Here is a 19,595-nt window from a genome sequence, read left to right on the forward strand (position 1 = left end):
GAGTGCGAGACCCCGCAGCGCCTGGACTGTGGTGTGAACCCAGGGCTGGCGGGGGGTGCACACGGATTAGGACGCCTGCCCTGTTCACGCTCCAGTTCCTTCACGAGGATTAGGGGAAAGGCTGTTTCCCAGCGCGGCCCGGGGCAGGTTGCTGGCAGCTCCAAGATCTTCTCCGCGTGTCTGCCCGCTGGTCTGAGCCCGGAGCGTGGACCCCCGCGCCACCCCAGCCGCGAGGCCACCTGCTCACAGGCGCAAGCCCCCGTCTCGTGCAAGGTCCTTGGTTGGGCCCGTGGCTGCAGCAGCAGCTCCGGCCACAGGGACTGACCCCTGCCCCTGCACGGTCCAGCACCCCCAACTACACAAGCCCATGAGATAAAGCCGACCAGGCAGGGAGAGACCTCTTTCTGAGACGCTGCCACAATGCTGGTCTGCAGACCCCTTCCCTGCCCGGCTCATCCCAGGACTCCCAGCCCTGGTGCTTCGCGCCACAGCCGGCGTCGCGGCGCCCATGAGGACACAAGGAGCTGCCGTGACCCCTGCTCACCCCGTCCAGGGGGTGGCCAGGCACTCCTGGCAGCTGAGCGCCCTGTCCCGGAGGCACGGGAGGGGCCGTGGGGCAGCTGGGAACCCCAGCAGAAGTCAACCCTCACCCCCAAAAAGAGAGGGTAAGTACCCCTCCACCTCCAGGCATTGCCTGCCCCCAGCGGGATCACCCCCATGCCTCGAGGACAGGCGTGGAGGACTCTGCTTGCTTGGCAGGTACTCACCAGCGGGATGCAGGCGGCAGCAGGTCGCAAGGTCGCTATAGGGCTCCAGCAGCCCAGCTCTGCCCAATTTATAGGGCCAGCCCCTTCTCCTGCAAGGCATGCTGGGAAAGGTCTCTGTGATGGGGCAAACCTGCCTTACCCCAGGCTAGGGGCACCTACAAGCCACCAAGGCGAGGTGGCACTGGGGTTAAGGCTCTGCCTTGCTAGCCCAAGGTGCTGGGTTTGAGTCTAGGTCCTGGCCTATTGCCTTGTTGGGATATGGGGTGCTTTTGCTCTCCTGGCCCCGATTGCCAGCACTGAGCTTTTTTGCACTGAGGCAACCCCCCTGCCCCAGCTGATGAAAGGGACAGAGCTGCACAGGGGCCCAGCCAGCAGCTGGCGCGGCTCATTTCAAAAGAAGAATCCAGGCCCCGGCCCCGCACGGTCGCACCGCGACACACGGGCACCGGTGTGCAAACCTGCGGTGCTGCCCAGCCAGGCACGCCGAGGGGACGCAGGCTGCTTGCATGCTTGGCAGGGCAGAGGACTGGGGCACTGCAGCTGTATTATCGACCCCCAGCTCAGCTCTGCTGCCCCAGGCCTACAGGGATGCCTGTGGGGGGCGAGGAAAGGGCACCAAGCCCTGGCTCTGCCTGTGACCTGGGGTGCACCGTGTAGCCCCTCCTTGTGGGAGATGCATTTGCTTGGAGCCCCTGCCCAGCGCCTTGCTGCAGCCTCCGGCCAGGAGCAGGGCAGGGGTGGCAGGGCATGGCCCGGGGCTCTGGTGCATGGAGGGGGGATGGTTTGGCTCCTTGAGGCCGTTACCACCTGGCTCCCCTGGGCCATGGCAAGGAGAGGCCGTGATCCTGGCTGGGCCCTGTGGCCATCACCTTGGGGCCCTGGGCCCCCCAGGGCCGTGCTGATCCACATCCAGAAAGAACTGGGAGACGGAGGAAAACGCCATGGGTTTCTTTTGAGCAAGTAGAAAATACAAAAACCAACAGGAGGGAGGCTGGGGAAGGGGGTGCTGGCTCAGCTGGGTAGGGATGGGGGTGCTGGCATGGAGCAGGGGCTGGCACACGGGGTCCTGCCCTCCTCCAGGCTCAGGATGACACTGGACATGGGGGCAATTCTCAAGGGGGGAATGATCAAGAGGGGGAAGCCCCTGGTAGCCGCCTTGCTCCAGAGCGGGGTCGCGGCCCGGCTCATCGGCCTTTCCTGGGCGATCCATGCAGCTCCCCAAGCCAAGACCCTCGTCCTCGCCCCCGGGACGGAGCTGATGGCAGAGCTCCCGTCATGGCTCCAAGGGGAGCAGTGCCCATGCCTGGGCTGACCCCAGCCCCCTGCGTGGGGTGAGAGACTTGCACCGAAGGGTTGCCAGCACTTGGCCAGGAAGGCCCCCAGGATCATGGTAAAAACAGGCTCATTTACACGTATGTACACATTTACAGGTGAAGGCACGAGCCAGCGCCAGGGCCTGGTGCCCTCAGCCGCTCCCAGGCTCAACGTGGGCAGTACTGGTGCCCACCGGGATGCCGTTATAGACTGCAGGGGTCACGGTCATGCCCATGGCCACCCACAGAGCTGTCTTGAGTCTTGCCCTGGCCCTGCTCAGCTGGGCACGGTTTGGAAGTGGCACGAAGGCAGAGGCTCTGCTTGTCGAAAACATGTACAACGGGGCACAGTGTCCAAGTCTTTGGCATCTCTGGGATGCGGAGGCTCATCCTGGCACCGGGCAGCTGCTACCCGCCCCCGTCGGGGTCCGGCTGCCCACCCTGCCCTGCCGGGCTACCCCCGCAGCTTGTCGTAGTCGCTCACCATCCGCTTGATGTGGAACAGCTTGTTGCGCAGGGACTTGCTCTCCAGCTTCTTGGTCTGGTAGTCGGGGCTCTGGAGGAGAAGCCAGAGGAGAGAGGAGGGGGTCAGGGGGTCCTTGTACCCGAGGGGCTGAGCCATGGAGGGGGATAAAAGCCTCCTACTGCTCCTCGCTCCCCAGCTGCAGACTTGTGGGTAGAGGACCGCAGGCCTCGGTACCCACCAAGGTCAACGGTTCTCTGTGGGTTTGGCCCACTGGGTGCTTGGCTCTAGAAACTGGCCCGTCTGCACCACGCAGCCCCGGCTCAGACCCACCCAGGTTGCAAACAGGCTGCGAGCCCTGGCTGCCAGTGCCACGGGCACAACCCGCCAGGCTCTGCCGGCTCCAAGGAAAGCGCGTTTCTGCCCCCGAGCAAAGCTGGCCTGGCTCCCGTGCCCCGGGGGAGCGGGCAGCGGAGCAGAAAGGGCTGCAGCTGCACCCCGGGCAGCAGGCGGGCAGGGCTGGCGCTGGGCAGAGCCACGCAGGCCTCTCTGCAAGCAGGACGGTGAGCTGGAGCGTGCCGCTTGCCCGGCGCTGCGGCACGGCGTAACCGGACACCGCGGCGGCCGGCGCAGAGCCGTAACCGGAGCTGGGTTTGACCGCCGGGTCACGGGTGTGTATGTTCCCGTGTCATGTGGATGCACAGGGAGCGTGGGGGCGAAGGGGGCTGCTGCCAGGGCCACAGGGTCAGTACAGGGCCCTCATCCTTGCCCCGCATCCACACTCACTGCCCCTGGCCAAGGCACTTTGCTGCTAAGAAGAGGGGGCTCCCAGCCTCTTGGGGGGCCGTGACATAAGGTTTGCTCCGTCCTAAAGCTGCGGTGGGGGAGGGACCCTGGAAAGGCCCAGCCAGCAGATGTGGATGGCTCCAGAGGTGCCGTGGAGGTTGCATCCCCAGGCTGCAGAGCCAGAGCAGGAGGGGCCAGGGCTTTGCAGCAGTTCTCCCCAGCCTGGGCTTTAGAGTTGGTTTATGGGACACGCTGGGTGCTGGCAACGCCCCGCGGAGACACGGGGACCACCGTTCAGGGGGTGAGAGGCGAAGGGGCACCACGGTGCACGGGCTGCTCTGTGCCACGGCCCGTATGCACGCAGCTGCTCCTGGGTAACTGGAAGCTGCACCGCAGCCCATGGGGGAAGAGGGGCACAGGCCTGGGCTTTAGTTGCCACTTGCCCCAGGGTAAAAAGCAGGCATGCGGGTATGTCCTGCTGAGGGCCCTCCGCTCCACCACGGCTGCTTGTGGGATCACATCCTAGACCTCATTAAGATGAATGGCCGTGCACCCAAAGGCACCGGCTACAGTTGGGGGGGCCCCCAAGGGCAGCCCCTGTGTGGGGCACGGGGCAGAGAGGAAGGGGGACAAGCAGCACACAGAGCAGGGAGCAGAAAGCAGAGCAAAGGACCGGGTGGAGGAAGGGGATGAGAGCGGCACTCGGGGGGAGCAGGGCTAATCTGTAGCAGGCCTGCCCAAGAGCGTGGCCCCCGCTGGGCTATGGGACGCCACCCAGCCCTAGGGCAGAGCAGAGACAGACAGGAAAACCGGGGGAGCTCACCCGCTTCAAGTCCTTCAGCCGGTTGTACTCCTCAGCAACGCCCTGCGGGAGACACGCGGGAGGGACACGTCACGCGCTGGGCCACGGAGCCGCACCCACACCCACGGCCCTGGCACAGCACAGCGCTGCCTGCGGACGTGAGCACGGGCTGGGGCACAGGCTCCAGGAAATCCCCTTCGGCGTCCATGGGAGCAGGATTGGGCCCCGAGGCAGACCCACACGGGGCGATACAGACCCCGAGCCACGAGGGGCTCTCACTGCGGGTGCCTGCTGCAGCTGCTCTCCCCCGGCACAGGTCAGGCCTGAGTCCCCCGGGGGCAGCAGTCTGGTCGTGGCTTGGGAAGGCGCCGGCCTGGGAGCCCAGTTCAGCTCCTGGCTCTGCTGCCAGTTCCCCCAGGCATGGCGCGGCCTCTCTTCAGGCCTCAGTCTTGCAGCTCTAAAATGGGCGCGACGCCCTCCCCATGTGTACACTGTTGGTCCACGTAGGGAGCAGGAGCAAGGTTGGTCCATGCAGGTGCTGCGGGCCCAGCCCCGAGGTATTGCCTGTAGCTAATCCACCCCGGAGCACGCTGTACCCCAGGGCCTCCCCGAAACCCCGGTCTGGCCTGGTACCTGGTACTGGGGGCTGTCCTCCGAGAGGCTGTCCAGCTGCTTGTTGAGCTGGTTCAGCTGGTCGTTGATGTTGTCCATCTCGGCGCAGAGCTGCTTGTAGTGCTTGAGGTCCACATCGAACACTTGCTTGTACTCTTGCCGGGCACCGTCCGAGGTGATCGGGGGGTACACGCTGCCCAGGGAGGAGAGACAAAGACACGTCAGACACTGGGCCTCGGGCACGCGGCGCTCGGCTCAAGCAGGGCACAGCTGCGGGATCGTCAGGCCCAAGGTGCCCCCAGCTTCGGGCAGACAAGACCTCCCCCAGGCCAGCGGATCCCCGCGGCCCAGGGAGGGAAGGATGGAGCCCGCACGCCGGCCGGCCGCCCCGCTCACCTGCCCCACTCGTCCTTGTCGCGCTCGTCGCTGGACTCCATGGCCGTGGTGTAGTCCGTCTCGTACTGCGACTCGTCCAGCTCGGGGTTGCGCCTGCGGCGCCGGCCCCGCCGGGCGGATGGCCGGCTGGTGCTCTCCCGACCCTTCTCCTCCAGCGTGCTGGTGCTAAACATCGTAGCCGGCTGGCCCTCGCTCACGGGGGCAGGGGAGCTACCGGGGGAAGCCACGGGTCACGCTAGATCCTCCAACCCCACCCCACCAAGCAGGAGGCCCCGACCCAGGTGCAAGCCCCCCACATTAGTGGGTGGCAGCATAGCCAGGCTGGAGCGAGACCGGGAAGCCCAGCTCTGGGCCTGCAGCCTGTGGCCCCTGCACCCCAAACCCAACTCTCCGGGCCCCAGCCCCGGGTGCTGGCCCTGCAGCCTCCCTGGTGCCTCAGTTTCACAGTTTCTAGGGTCGGAAGGGACCTGAGCAGATCGAGTCCAAGCCCCCGCCCTGGCAGGAAAGGGTACTGGGGTCGTTATCCGCCAAGACAGGGCCCCCGAGCAACACACCCCAGCTGCATCAGGGCACAACATCTGCCCGTGGGACAGGGTGGGGGAAGGATTCGGACACAGGCCCCCGTGCCAGGCAGCCCACCTGGCGACGTGGTAGCTCTCAGGGGCGTAGTAGGTGCTCGGCGGGGGCGGGTAGATGTAGGCGCTGGGCGCGGCGTGCACGGGGCTGGTCAGCTTCTCAGAGTAGGCCAGCGTGGCCGTCTCGTCGTGGGTGCTGGTGCCATTGGCGACGTTCTTCACCTGGGAAGCGGCGAGGGGTGGGAGGCTCAGACCGTGCCTGGCCGAGACCTGGGGCAGCCTCTGGGACCAGGGGAAGCAATGCCACCCCTGCCTGAGGGAGCTGGGGGGGTGGACTAGCTGGGGCACCTGGCAGCTCAGAGGGGTGGTAGGTAGTGGGGAATCCAGGGCTGGGCCCAAGGGGATGGGGGTGCAGGCTCGCTGGCCCACCCCGCCCTGCTGTGCACACAGCAGTGGGAGAAAAGGGGCCCGTGCGCCTGGTACGTGCCCCGTGCCCGCAGGAGCCGGACGCACAAAGGCACTTCCCCACCGAGAGCCCTCTTATCAGGCTGGGCGGAGGCGTGATAAGCTCGCACACCCCCTAGGCAAACAGCCCCTGCCACTGAAACTGCCCCACCCCGTGGAGGGGGCCAAGGGGGAGCTGGCACCACTCCTCTGGCCACGGCTGCAGCATGGACCATGCCACGTGGTGGGCAGTCGGGTTGATCCATGGATGGGGAAACTGAGGCATGGGGCAGCTCCCCCCAGCCCAGTCTCTCAGCCACCCTTTGCCACTTCGGGACCTCGCTGCTGTGAGACAGGAGGGAGCGGGGCCCGTGGCCGCTCTGGGGGAAGCAAGAGACTGGAGCCCGGGGGTCCGTGGCTCTGATCGCACCCCAGCCCCCCCTTCTCTGCTGCGCCAGGCATGAAGGGGGGGAGGGGTGAAGGACGCCTCTGCTAATGGCCCTGCCTGGGAGGCAGCAGGGGATGGGGAGGGGGCGCTCCCGGGCACAGGGCAGGGACGGGGCAGGTCCAGCCCAGCCCAGCCCCGGGGACACGTCCTCATCCTCCTGCACAAGCCCCCCACAGCGGCTGGTCCCACCTCCCACCAAAGGCATTTCCTAGCCCTGCCGGAAAGGCGCCGGGGGCTGCAATGGGATGTGCATGGGGCTGGGCCTGGCCACGGTCATGTCTCGCCCTGAGGAGGCCAAGGCATCTTAAAGGCTCGGATGTCCCCCCACTGCTTCCTTCCTTCCTTGCTGGCCCTTTGTGGCCTGCCAAGAGCAGCCCCGTGCTGGGAACGGGAGCGGCAGCGCTCCTCCTCCCACGTCCTCGGAGAGCCGGGACGGAGGGTGCTGGGGCCTGGGACCAGCGCTCACTTCCCCCTGCCCAGCAGCATGACCTGGAGCCAGCTCCTGACCCCAGCTCCAGCCGGGCCCCTAGGCTGATCCCGCGGCTCCTGGAGGACAGGCCGCCCTTGAGCGGCGCTTGCCGTGCCCACGCGCCAGCGTTGACGCCCTGTCGAAGGTCGCCCGTTTATCACAGCCCGGGCGATAAACAGGGGACAGGACGTGCTGGCTGCATGGGTGCTAAGGACAGAGCCCGGGGCTGGAAGGGGACCATGCCCTTCCCCAGAGCCCCCCAGCCCTGTTTGCACCAGGGGTGGCTCGGGGCTGCTCCAGACTCCCCCCAGGCCAGCGATGTGGGTGCTAGCAGCAGGGTCCCATGGGGAAGGTCACCGGACCTTGGTGCCGAGGCCTCGTACTGGGGGGAAATGGCTTCACGGCACTGCCCCTTTCAGCTGCCTGCAAACCCCCCAGCCCAGCGCCACCTGCACCACGGCCGGCCCCGGCCACGTGATGCTGCCAGCCCCGCCGGGCAGGGAAAGCGCTGTAGGTTAATCATTGACCAGACCGAAACCGGCCGTGTGCAAAGCAAACACCTGTGCACGGGGCAGGCCGAGAGCAGAGCAGAGAACCGCGTGCCAGGCCCACCTGACCCGACCAGGTTGACTGGCCCAGCCCTGCCCTCGACAGCCTTCCTCCACAGCCCAGCTTGGCACCCGCCTGCAGCGGGCACACGTAGGATTTAGTGCTAGCCCCCTTCCCGTCCTTACCTGGCAGCAAACAGCTTGCGTGTGCATGCTCTAGGCTCGCCCAGGCCACCCCACAACAGGAACCAGATCCCTCAGCCAACCTGAAAGCCCCCGAAGCTGCGAGGAGGTGTTGACGCTGGAGCCTACTGATGACAGGCTGTGTGCCCATGCTTTTAACTGCTTCTCTGCTGGCTGGGACTCACCCACTCCTCCACATTGGGGCCCTCCTGCATGGCCAGCGGCTTGTCCCAGTAGATGTTCGGCTTCCCGTACTTCCAGATCTTGCTGCGGGTCTTGTGAGCGAAGACACAGATGACGCAGAGGATAATGACGATGAGGAACCCACAGACGATAGCGATAGCCTGAAAGACAGCAGGGGACCCCCCTCCATTAGCTGGGGGATCTGTGCCCCGACCCCCGCCACCAGCAGGGACCAAAGCCAGGCCGCTCCCAGGGAGCTAAAGGAGGAGCTCCATGACATGCTAGCAGCAGTAGGTTGTTGTCCACTGCTCAAAGGACCAGGCACACACACCTAACACAGCTGGAGAACTTGCTCCACTCCATATGGAAGGGCCAAATGGGCATGACTTCAAACACGACTCAATGAACAGCCGGCGGGTGGGGGCATGGGGGCTGCCCAGACCCCTGGGAAACACCCACTCGTACCTCTTCCCTCTCAGAGGTCAGCAACGAACCCAGCTTCGAGGCACCTGGGCCGAGGGCCTGGGCCACGACGCAAAATAGCCGTGATGTTCCCCCAAGGCAGCTGGGAGTTGCTCGTTCTACGTGTGGGGAAACTGAGGCACAGAGGTGTGCGTGTGCCCAAAGCCCTACAGAGCCAGGAAAAGAACCCAGGAGTCCCGGTGACACACTAAACCCGCCGGCCACCCTAAGACGACGTGGCAGAGAGCAGCCGAAAAACACACAGCTTGTTCCTGCCGCGAGTGTGCATGTGCGTGCATGCAAGCGTGATTACCCAGGGTTCCCAGCAAGGATGAGTAAGTGCAAGGGGCTCTGGGGAAGCCCCCGCATGGGTCCCCCTGGCCCTGGCCCTGCCTGGGCAGCAGCAAAGGACCCAGCTCCTCCTGGCTCAGGAATGTGGCGGGGCCAGTCGGTCCTGCTGGGCGCAGGGCGGTGCGAGCCGCCCCACCCGCCTGCTCCGATTGTTTCTCTCCCTCCCCACCGGCCGACCGAAACTGGCTCCAGAAAGCCTGGCTTGTTTTTTTCATCCCACCGCCTGTCCCGCTCCTCCCTCCCCGGCTCCGAAACTGGCTCCCGGCAGATGCAAATACAGGGGATGACATAGATGGATGCACCAGGAAGCGATAAAGGGAAATCAGTGACCCAGACAGAGAGAAAAACAGGGAGAACCAGGGAAATCTCAACTCCAGGGGTCAAAAATCTCAAGCTAAATAAATGGGGGGGGGGTGCTACTTTTTCCTACAAATCCCACTTCGTTTCTATCCAGGTGGAAGATGGAAAGAGAAAGAAGGGGACAGAGAGCAGCGGGGAAACCCCCGCTTTGGGGTCACAACTGAAGGAGAAAGAGGGACCCTCGGCCAATGCTCCTCCTCCTTATTCCAGGCGGCCACGAAAGGATCAAATGAAGAAGAGGAAGGAGGGAGGAAGGAGGGACCCGGGCTCACCTCCTGGGGGTCCACGGTGCAGTAGTGGTACATGTACTGGTTGAGATAGGCGCCGCCGGTGGCATACATCTGGTTGCACATGGTCAGCATGGGGCTGTAGGAGTAGCTGCCCGACATCTGGGCCTGCGGGTTGACGCCCATGATGTAGACGATGGAGGCGATGAGCATGAGGAAGGCCATGATGGCGCAGAGCACGATCACCACCAGGTAGAACTTGCGGGACCGCGACCCGCTGCCCTTGGTGAGGCTGGCCACGAAGAGCCCCAGCAGCGCCAGGAAGCACAGCACCGACATGGCCATCATGAACCCGTTGGCCGCCCGCGGGTTCGTCACCCCGCCGTAGTAGCTCCCGTAGCCGCCGTAGCCTCCGTAGCCCCCGTAGCCCATCGCCCCGCCGTAGTAGCCTGTCCCGCCGTAGTAGCTGCCCATCCCGCTGCCGTACAAGCCGGCGTAGCCCAGGCCGTACTCCCAGGCCAGGGTGGAGGCCACGCAGGCAAAGATGGCGACACAGAGCAGGATGGCCATGGCCTCCAGTATCCGCACCACGCCGGGCGGCGAGCTCCACTTGTAGAAGTGCTGGGGCACATCCTCAATGTAGTAGGAGCCGGGGGGCGGCGACTGGGCATCGTAGCCGTACTCGTCGCCCGGGGGGCCGTAGCTGACGGGCGCGCCGTCGTAAGACTTCTTGCTGTACATGGCGTAGCACGCGGCAGGCACTCAGCGCCGGGGACCAGGGATGCGGGCGATGCCGAGCCTAGGTGGAAGCACAAACAGGCGGTGAGGCCGGCGTCGCGCCCTGCCCTGATCTCCAGGGAGGTCTGGGGCACGTCGCCCCGGAAGGTGCCAGCCACAGAGAGGAGGCGCGAGGCAGCCCTCCCCGGGGAACTGGGACACAATCACAGCGGTATCGAGAGGCGCTGCCGCAGGGGCCTCGGCATGGGAGGCACTTTCGCCTTGCGCAAGCTCAGCGTTCGGGAACACGGAGGTGGTTTCCCGTGTTGGTTAAGGACACTGTGAGGTGCCGTGCCCGCCTGAGCTGCCCAGGTCAAGGTGCGTGCCCGCCGGAGGGACTCTGTCCCCGCGCCGCGCCCCATCGGCGCTATCCATAATCCTTCGCTTGCTCTCACCCGGTGCTCCCTGGAGGGAGATCACTCTCCTCACAATCTGCCAATGGGGAGACCGAGGCACAAAGCAGGGCAGAGCCAAACCAGAAGCCTGGAGGGCCGGGTCCCCAGCCTCCCCCAGGAACAAACCTGAACAACAGATAAGGAGGAGGAATCAAGGCAGCCTCAACGTGTGCCTGCGCCCCCCGCGCGTCCTTGCTGCAGCCTCATCAGGTGGTTTCAAATCCTGCTGACGGGAAGACCCTGACTGTTTTATTCCAATTAAAAATCTCCCGCTGGGACAGATCAGCCGGTACATCTGGCCGGGAGGGGTCTGTCTTGTTTTACGGTTGAACCCCCAGTGGAAGTTTTCATGTACGCGGCATCAGAGACAAACGGGGGTGGGCACACGCACCCCGACCCCTTGTCTGAGGCCAGACCGTCCCCATCCAAACCACCCCGGACACGTCCTTGTCTGATCTAGTCCTGACACTACGCAACAGGCCTGCACTCAGCAACCAGGCGCAGTGCCCAAACCGCCCCCGAAGTCAGAAGAAAAGCAGCAAGCAAGGAAGAGAGCTTGCAAAAACCCCACTAAACTGCTGAAAATCAGATGAGGAGGAAGGAGTAAAAGGATGACAGGGCTGCGGCCCGGAGCGTTGCTGCTGCTGGCCCTGGCTCTGTGCGCAAGCCCACAGGCAGGGGAACCTGCTCCCTCTGCCAACTGCTAGGGGTAGGGGTCCAAAACTTGGGCCCACCCCCACTGGGCACTGCCAGGCACCCTCGGTGGGCATCAGCTGGGCTCCTGGCTCCTACCCCGAATCCCAGCCCTGACCCTGCGGAGACCCTCACCCACTTCCACAGTGCCGGGGTCGCCTGTCGCTGCGGCCGCTGGAGCAGGAACGGGGCCTGGGCCTGCCGGAGGAGGCTGCCCCACACTGCTGCCCCGGCTCCCACCTTGGTGGCTGCAAGGCTCCCTCCCTCCTCCTCCTCCTCCTCCTCCCCTTCCCGTCCCGTCCCAGCCCTGGCTGCCTGCCCATTCCCTCCCTCGCCAGGACAGAAAAACACAAGCAGGTCGCACCCATCTCCAAGCCCTCGACTTCCCGCAGCCGGTTCCCTGTTGACCTCCTTCCCCGCGCGAGGCTCTGGGGAGGTCTCCATGCAACCCTCCGATTCAGCAAAACCACGGCTTTTCCCAGCCCGGCACCCTGGCCGGGATTCGGCTCTCTAGGGAAGGGCTCCTGGGCTCGGGGGGAGGGGGATTTCAGCCGAGACCAGCAGTGGCTTGGTGCCCGCCGGGCACGTCGGGACACAACAGAAACCCGCGCCTGAGCCCTTGGCCCTAATCTGCCCGAGCAGGCGCTGGAACAGCGCTGCCCTAGCCGCGGCGCGGGGGCTGCTGCCCCCCGGCTCGGGGCCTGGAGACGCAGGCTGCCCACCTGGTTTCGAAACCAAAGTGCAAAACCTTCAGCCTCGCTTCTTCCTTCCCGGGAAGCAGCGTCCTCTGTTCCAGCCCCAGCCGCGGCGCCGCGGGCCGCAGACACGCGGAGGGGGCGGCCCGGCGCAGAGGCGAAGGTGTGCCGCCAGGCCCCCCCGCGCCAGGCCCGGAGCCCACACCCGCCCCGCGGCCGCCCGGGCCCCGAGGAGAGCCCGCAGCGCCAGGCCGGGGGCTTCCCGCGGGCTCGCCCGCCGCCTCCAGCCCCGCGCACTCCCGCGCTCACGGCCTGGCTCGCGGGGCAAGCCCCAGCCGGGCCCCCGCCGCCGGACTCCGCCCCCGGGCCGGCCCGGCCCGTGCCAGCCGCCGCCCGCGCGGAACGCCCGCACCGGACGGGGGGCGACGCGGCCCCCCCGGCCCCGCGGGCTCACCTGCCCGGCCCGGCGGCGACTGCGGCGCGGCGGGCGCACCTGCGGCTCCACCCCGGCGGCGGGGGGCGGGGCGAGGGGGCGGCGCCGGGGTGGACGCCGGGGGGGGCGGGTGTCGCGGTTCCTCACCCCCGGCCCCGCTTTGCCCCCCGCCAAACACTGCTGCTGGCGCGCGTCCGAGGTCAGCTTTTATTGCGCAGCGGACCAGCGGCCGGCCCCAGGCGGCTCCGCGGGGCCGATCCGGGCCGGCGGGGGTGACCGTCCGCCTTCGGGCCCGCCGGGGAGCGTGGGGCACCGCCGCCCAGGGCCGCGGCCGCGGCCGCTCCGCGCCCCCCAGGCCAGCTCGGCCGCTGGGGCCGGGGCCGGGGCCGGGGCAGGGCTGCTCCGCGCCGCCACCCCGGCACCGGGGGCTCAGAAGTACACGGCGCCCTCTTTCACCCTGCAGTCATAGTCCTGGATCTGCGCCTTGAGGTGCGTGAGCTTCTTCTTCAGGTAGGCACAGCGCTCCTGCTTCTCCAGGAAGGCAGGATCCTGCAGGGCGGGAAGGGGCAGGGCACAGTGAGGCCTTGGGGAAGCTGGGATTTGGCTCGCCCCAGCCCCAGCCCCAGCCTGGGAGAGCTGAGCCCCATTTGGCCAGGGCTGGGCCCTAAACCGCTCATGATCCCCACAGCGCAGAGCGGGAGCACTGCTCCAGCACCCCTCCCCAAGCCCTGAAGGCACAGGGGCTACAACCAGCCCCGCTCCCAGAGGGGAGCCTCCGAATGCAGAACAAGGCTCTCCCAGCTCAGGAGAGCATCCACGCTAGGATTCGTTCAAGGAGAGCTCCTGGGTTCCTCAGTCCAGATTCAATGTTGAGCGGAGAAGGGTCCCGAGACCCGGTGCAATGTGCACCTTCCCAGCTCCGCTCTCCCCTTTCCCGCCCCTTTGCCAGAGGTTGCAGCAGGGACTGGGGGGAATCCAGGCCCCTACTCACACTTCTCTTCTTCTTGTACTCCTTGCAGACATTGGAGACCCGGCTCTGCTCCTGCAAAGCACAAAGCAGCACGTGAGCAGAGGAGCAGTGCCCCGTGGCCCAGCCGCACGGAGCAGAGGTCTGGGGCCTGGAGCCAGGAGGAACCTGCCTCCAGCTGCGACATCGCAATACTGGCAGGAAGGCTGCTCCGTTCTCTAGTAGCTGCCAGCTCAGATCTCGGATGCCAGAAGACTAAAGCACTTCCCGTTAGGCAGCAGCTGCTCTTGTGAAAGTAGCTAGCAGCCTTGGAGGGGGTCAATACCACGGGGGTATCAAAGCAATGAAGGGAAAGGGTAAATTCTCCATAGATTTATCCCAAAAGTGCTGTCAGGGAACACACTGCACACCAAGTCCAGGTTAGTAGGTGCACACAGACACACGTGCATGAAAGCTGGACTGCAGGAGAGTGGGCTCACACACACGAAAGCTGGGAGTGCATTAGTGACCCAAATCACCAGCCTCAAGTAGTTCCCATTGCTCCCACGAGCCTGGGTTGCCTCCCCGAGCGCATATCCAGCCTCCAGGGCCAATAATGACCTGGGGGGGGGTTGGGTCGCAGGGGTTTGACTTGCACCAGCGCAGAGCCCAGCAGCGCCAGTCCAAGCCAAACTTCCCGAGCGCCAGCAACCCCGTCCGTGGTCTCTTGACAGCCGCACGAGCCGCGGCTGCTCCCACTCCGGTGTAGGGGTCCTGCCCAGGCCACCAGCGCCAGGTCTGTGGGCGGGGGGCCAGCTCGCCGTGCTGACCCACCACAGGTGCAGACCAGAGCCCTCGCGGGGGCTTCCCCGCCCGGGACCCAGCAGGAGGCACCGACCTGCCTGCTGCGCGCGCGCCACGGCAGCCGGCCCATCATGGCGTCCAGCTCCTGGAACTTCTGCAGTGCGGCGCGCACCTCGCCGTGCAGCTCCCGGTACTCCGCGTGCTGGTCGTAGAAGACGGCCTTGTACTTCTCCCTCTCCTCCGGGCTGCTGATCGCCGGGTACTTCCTGCCCGGGGGTTGAGAGGAAAGAGTCCGTTCATCCGAGCCGCGGTTAGAGCCTGCTAACGGGGCCAGGGATGGGAATAAATCCGAGGTGTGTGGCAGGAAGGGAGGTGCCTGCAGCTTGGTGGGGGCTCAGCTCTGGGAAGATCTGGAGACCCCCAGAGAGACTGCAGAGACCCATGGTAGAGGCAGCCCCTGCCCCACACCCCTTCAACAGGAGATGCCGTCCTTGCTGTTACCCTGCTTTCCGTGCCACCCAAGCACCCCCCAGCCGAGGCCAGGCCAGAGCTCTACAGAGCAGCAATGCACCTGGGAGAATCAGCCCTAATGAGAAATGGGGCTAATTAACCAGTGGAGGACTGCACCAACGTGGTGCCAGGACCACGGTGCTGCCCTCGAGCCATGCAGGCCCGGGCAGAGGCGACCCCTCTCTAGCACCAGCACCCAGGGTAGATTAGCCGTCGCCTGCTCCTGGGGCAGGAAGCCACTACTTACACCACGTAGTCTGGGAGGACGTGCGGCTTGGGCATGTGCCCCGTGGGGATGGAGCAGCTCGTGGTGGCCGGCTCGCCGCCCTTCTCAGAGAAGCTGATGCACTTGGTGACCTTTGCCCGCTGGCTCCCGGGCACCACCTCATCCTGGAAGATGATGCGCTTGGGCCTTGCTGGCAGCAGGACTGGGCTGTGCTTCAAGACAAGAGGGAGGCGTGAGGCTCAGTGTCATGGGTGTGAGGCCACACCAGTGCTGGGGAAGGGCTGAGCGTGCCAGTGCCAGAGGGGGCTGTGGGCAGAGCAGAGGCCGGGAGGAGAGGCAGGGACCCCCTGCACAATAGCTCCTCTCTCCAGTCCCGAGGGGGCTTATCTCCCGGCGCATCAAGAGCCTGGCTATGCTCCGACGGAGCCACGTCTCGGTGCTGTGGAGCTCCCGCAGCCCCGGGTAGCTGGGATGCCGGGAGGGCCGACCTTGCAGGGAGGCACGAGAGGGCGAGGGGTCTCCCAGTGGGGACTCACCGGTGCCTCGGTGGGCTCCCGGTGCCTACGCGCCGTCTCGTGCCTCCACATCTTGAGGCAGACCAGGGCGCTGGCCAGGTATAGCAGGGCCGTGATGAAGAGGAGGGCGAGGGCGGCCACCTGCCCCCCTGCCACGCGGCACAGGGCAGCAACGAGGGGGCCGCGGGAGAAGAGGGAGTAGCAGAGGCCGCCGCGGGTCACGTCGTTGACATAGACGATGGCGGCTGCCAGGTAGAGCAGGAACAGGGCCAGGCTGATGCCGAACTCGGCCAGGGGCCACCAGGGCGAGTCCAGCAGGACGGAGCGGTAGTACCGGGTCAGGCCCAGGCTGAGCAGGGTGACCGTGGCCAGCCACGCCAGGCCGGCCGCCGTCAGCACGAAGGGCGTCATCGGCTGGTAGTAGCCATCCCCGTAGCCCGCCCAGAGGAGCCCGCTGTCGACCAGGCTGGCCCCGGCGTAGTCCTTCTGGATGTAGGCGCAGACGCACGCGAAGACCATGCCCCCGCACAGCAGCTGCAGCCCCGCCAGCAGCCGCAGCAGCCCCGGCCAGGACTTCATGTAGGCGTACTTGCGGCGATAGGCCTCCAGCTTGGCCTCCTCGCTGCACCAGGCCGGGGGGCTGCCGGGGGGAGGCATCACCCCCACCGGCTCTGCCTGCAGGCTGCACCAGGAGGGCTCCTGGGAGCCGCTCTCAGAGGCGGGTACGAGCAGGGGACTTACGGGTGGGGAGCGCGGCCGGGCGGCCAGGGCGCGGGTCAGCGGGGGACGCGGCTCGGGCGCCCTCCTCCATCGCTGGAAAAAGCTCTTCCAGGACCGCGGGACGAAGCGCTGCACGGGCTTCAACGGGGGTCTGCGCGAGCCACGGGGAACGTCTCCCACCGCTGGCTGGGCTGGCTGGGGGGGTGCTGAGGAGCCGGGCGAGTCGCTCCCGGTGGGGTAGGGCCCCCCAGACACCCCAATGGAGGCTGGCGAGACCCACGTCAGCCCCGCGTTGCTCAGCAAGCTGCCCGAAGCCAGGACCGGCCTCCTCTTCTCTCGGTCGGCCGTGGCTCCAGGGAAAGCAGCATTCGCCATGTGTCCTCGGCTGCTCCGGCCCAGCCACGGCCGCACCGGGGTCCTGCTCCTGCCCCGGCCCGGGCCCAGCGGAGCTGGAGGGAGGAAGGAGGAGGAGGAAGTCAGTGCAACTGCAAATGGGATCTTTGCCCGCAGCCCCTGAAGCCTGTGCTCTTCTGGGCAGTGCGGCCAAGTGGCTGGAGCAGCGGCCAGAGAGCCCTGGGCTCAGTCCGAGCCCCGCCACTGACCGCGTGGGGTATCCTGGTATGCCACTGCCCCTTTGTGCCTCAGTTTCCCCCTTGGCTGGGCTGACCCAGAGCCCTTCTGAACCGGGGTTGATCTCCCTGCACACATGGGCAACACCAGCACGAGGGGCCCCGATCCTGCCCTGGGCCTCTCGCTGCTGGTGACAGGAGCCACGAGCCAGGGCTTAGCCTGGGCCCCATCGCACCTCCCCTCCTGCCCCTGCAAACGGCTTCCAAGCCTCAGACGCTGGCAGAGCCCCGCGGCTGCTCGAGGCAGCCCTGTGCCCCACGTGCCCCTTCCCTGCACGAGCCCAGCGTGGACTCCCCCCCCCCCCCCCGCGCACGGGTGGAGTCCGTGCCCCCAGCCCCACCAGCACCCCAGGGCTGGGCGGCAGCAATGCTGCAATTTGGCTCCCGCTGTTGAAAGGCGAGCAAATTCCTGGGATACTTGGAATGGCTCCCAGCGCTTCGCCCAGCCCTCCGGAGGGACCGGGCCCCTGGCACATCGGCAGGGAGCAGCCCTGGGCCAGCCCCACGGCGGCAAGCAGCCCACTGAGCCAGGGGCTGGGGCCAGCGTCTCCCCATGCTAGCTGTGGTCACGCTTCTGCCTTCAGCGTTGCACGAGGCAAGCAGCGCCAGGGTCCAAAGGACGGGTTGCTGGGTGTCCGCAACGTGCGTGCAGGTCACGAGCTAGCGCGAGGGAGAGGCCTCGGCCCGCCCTCGGCCCCCAGCGCCATCCCGAGCCCCAGGGCCGTTAGCCCGAGCGGGGGGACCGTGCTGCAGGGACCCTGGACCTGCTCACCCACGGCTCAGGGGCTCCTGCGGCCGCTCCTCATCCCCAGCGCTGGTCCGGGCACCGTCGGGCGCCGTGCGCGTCCGGCGCAGCTGGGATCTGCCTCTGGTTAAACATTACCTGCGCAGCCCTCGGCCCCGGTGCCAGGAAACGCTGTGTGCAGAGCCGGCAGAGCCTGGCTCCCCGCGTCAACAGGATAAGGCCTGTGTGCGTGCGCAGCCCGCTCCTCCCAGCCAGGGCAGCATCAGGCGTGGCCCCCGGACCGCCGCCCCCCGTGCAGGGCCCGCCGGAGGAGCGTGGCCAGCCGCTGGCGGCGGCAGTGGGCGGCTGGTGCTGGGCACTGCCGTGAGCCGGCCAGGGCGTGGACGGCCGCTCCCCGCTCGTCAGGCTCCGCGCAGCTCCAACATGTGACGGGGCAGTGGCTAACGAGGGGCCTTCATTAGCGGTCACAGGGAAAGGACCTCAGGAGGTCCCATCCAGTCCAGCCCCAGCCATCTCAGGGGCTCATCTAGGCAACGGCGGTCAGAGCCAGTGTGGCAAGGGCACTGCGGAGGGGCAGCGCAGCAGAGTGGTGTCAGGCTGGTGCCCGGGGCCCAGCACACGCCCTGGCACCAGCCGAGCAGGGACCACCAGGGCTGCCCCGGGGGCAGGCCCTGGCGCAGAGGCCCAGACCCCAGTGCCTGGCTGAGGTGCGGGGTCCGCCGGCAGAGGGTGCTGCGCCCCCGCGCTTCTCACGCAGCCAGCCAGCCAGCCAGCCCTGCAGCCTGCCCGCCCTGGCAGCCGCCCGCCGGCAAGGCAGCAGGAGCCGCCAGGAACGGAGGGGGAAGCAGGAGCGACAGCTGCAGCCGGCGCCGACCCCCTGCCCGGCTGGGCCTCAGCAGCCAGCCTCCCCCACGCAGCCCCGGCGGGCCCGAGGCTGCATCCGAGCACCGCGCGGGCAGAGATGCCCAGCTGGAGTCACTCCTCTCCCCATGCGCGTTGCAGCTCCCTGCCCCAAGCCTGCCTGCGCTGCTCTGCGCCTCACCCCCTGCACCCTCCCTGCGAAGGCTGAGCCCTGCCTGGCCTCAGTAGGGACCAGCTGCAGGTGAGTGTGATACTCTCCAATGCATCTCCTACACCTGCTGTGCACCTGGCCTGCCTGCTTCACCCCTGCAGAGGGGCAGGTCCTAGTGACCGAGGGGGCTGGGCGGTGCGGCCCCAGGGCCTCGCTCTGAGCGCTGTTTGAAGGAAGCCGTGGGGCCTGGCAGGACATGCCCATCCTCAGGGGAGGTCTGCGCCTGCACAGCAGGTATTTCACTCTTTTAGGGTCACAGCTGCTGCAGCGAGAGGTGGGGAGTGCTGCCTGGGGCACGGCCTAGCCATAGGCCCCCAGCGAGGCCCATGGCCCTCCATCCCAGCCCAGTCCTGGGCTCTCCTGATCCACGCTGTGCTTTAGGAGCTGGCTGGAGCAGGGCTCTGCCTTGGGGCCTGGCACCCCGTGCATGGACATGCCACCTGCCCAAGGCAGCCCCGGCTCCTTCTGCATGGCTGATGGGTGAGGTAGGTGCCCAAAGCCTGGACCTAGAGGGGAAGGTGAGCTCAGGGGCACAGGCGGTTGCAGCGTGATGGACGGGCCAGGGACCATGGGGGTCCCCAGCCCCATCAGCAGCCATGGTTCATGTCATGCCTCGTGGGCGCCACGGCTCTGGGCTACCCCAGCTGCAGCCAAGAGCCCCTGCCACTGGGCTGGCTGGGCCCTGGCAAAGGGCAGGGTGGGGGGGGCAGCCCCTGCGGCCCTCTGAGACCCCAGCCTCAGCCCCTCTTCCTCTGGGGCTGCCCCCACCCCCCAGAACAAGTGTGCCCCAACTTGGAGGGATGAATGGGGGTTGCAGAGGCTGGAGGGATGCCCCTGGGGCTAGGGGATGCTATATGGACTGTGCAAAGGCCCAGATCAGGGGAGGAGGGGGCTATCCCCACCTGAGCCAGGTGTGCACTGGACGGGGACCCCCGACAGCGCAGAACCCAAGTGTCCACAGGGCACAGGGGAGCAGGGCTTTACCCCACAGCTTCCCCACGCCTTCCCAGTCCACCTCCTGCCCCAGCCCTGCTCAGCCCCAGGAC

At 66.9% G+C, this 19,595-nt stretch overlaps 1 protein-coding gene across 10 annotated transcripts; it reads right to left on the reverse strand.

Annotated features, from left to right (window-relative positions):
* Positions 1–1,701: 1,701 nt before the first annotated feature.
* On the reverse strand, positions 1,702–18,040 carry OCEL1 (occludin/ELL domain containing 1). Of its 10 annotated transcripts, XM_090027406.1 has the most exons (9): positions 11,977–12,373; positions 10,688–10,784; positions 9,435–10,188; positions 7,992–8,150; positions 5,779–5,936; positions 5,140–5,349; positions 4,765–4,936; positions 4,153–4,194; positions 1,702–2,636 (listed from the first exon to the last, which is right to left on the reverse strand). In XM_090027406.1, the coding sequence occupies exons 3-9, from the start codon at positions 10,128–10,130 to the stop codon at positions 2,535–2,537; spliced, it is 1,539 nt and encodes a 512-aa protein (XP_089883532.1). In that variant the 5' UTR covers positions 10,131–10,188; positions 10,688–10,784; positions 11,977–12,373; the 3' UTR covers positions 1,702–2,534. The 10 variants fall into 10 exon arrangements, with proteins under 10 accessions (XP_089883532.1, XP_089883535.1, XP_089883531.1 ...); XM_090027409.1 differs by lacking the exons at positions 10,688–10,784; positions 11,977–12,373 and adding an exon at positions 12,839–12,930; XM_090027405.1 differs by lacking the exons at positions 10,688–10,784; positions 11,977–12,373 and adding an exon at positions 12,404–12,516.
* Positions 18,041–19,595: the final 1,555 nt, after the last annotated feature.

The sequence above is a fragment of the Crocodylus siamensis genome, chromosome 14 (genome assembly GCF_052110815.1).
Source record: "Crocodylus siamensis isolate JL-2025a chromosome 14, ASM5211081v1, whole genome shotgun sequence".
Lineage (NCBI taxonomy): Eukaryota > Metazoa > Chordata > Crocodylia > Crocodylidae > Crocodylus > Crocodylus siamensis.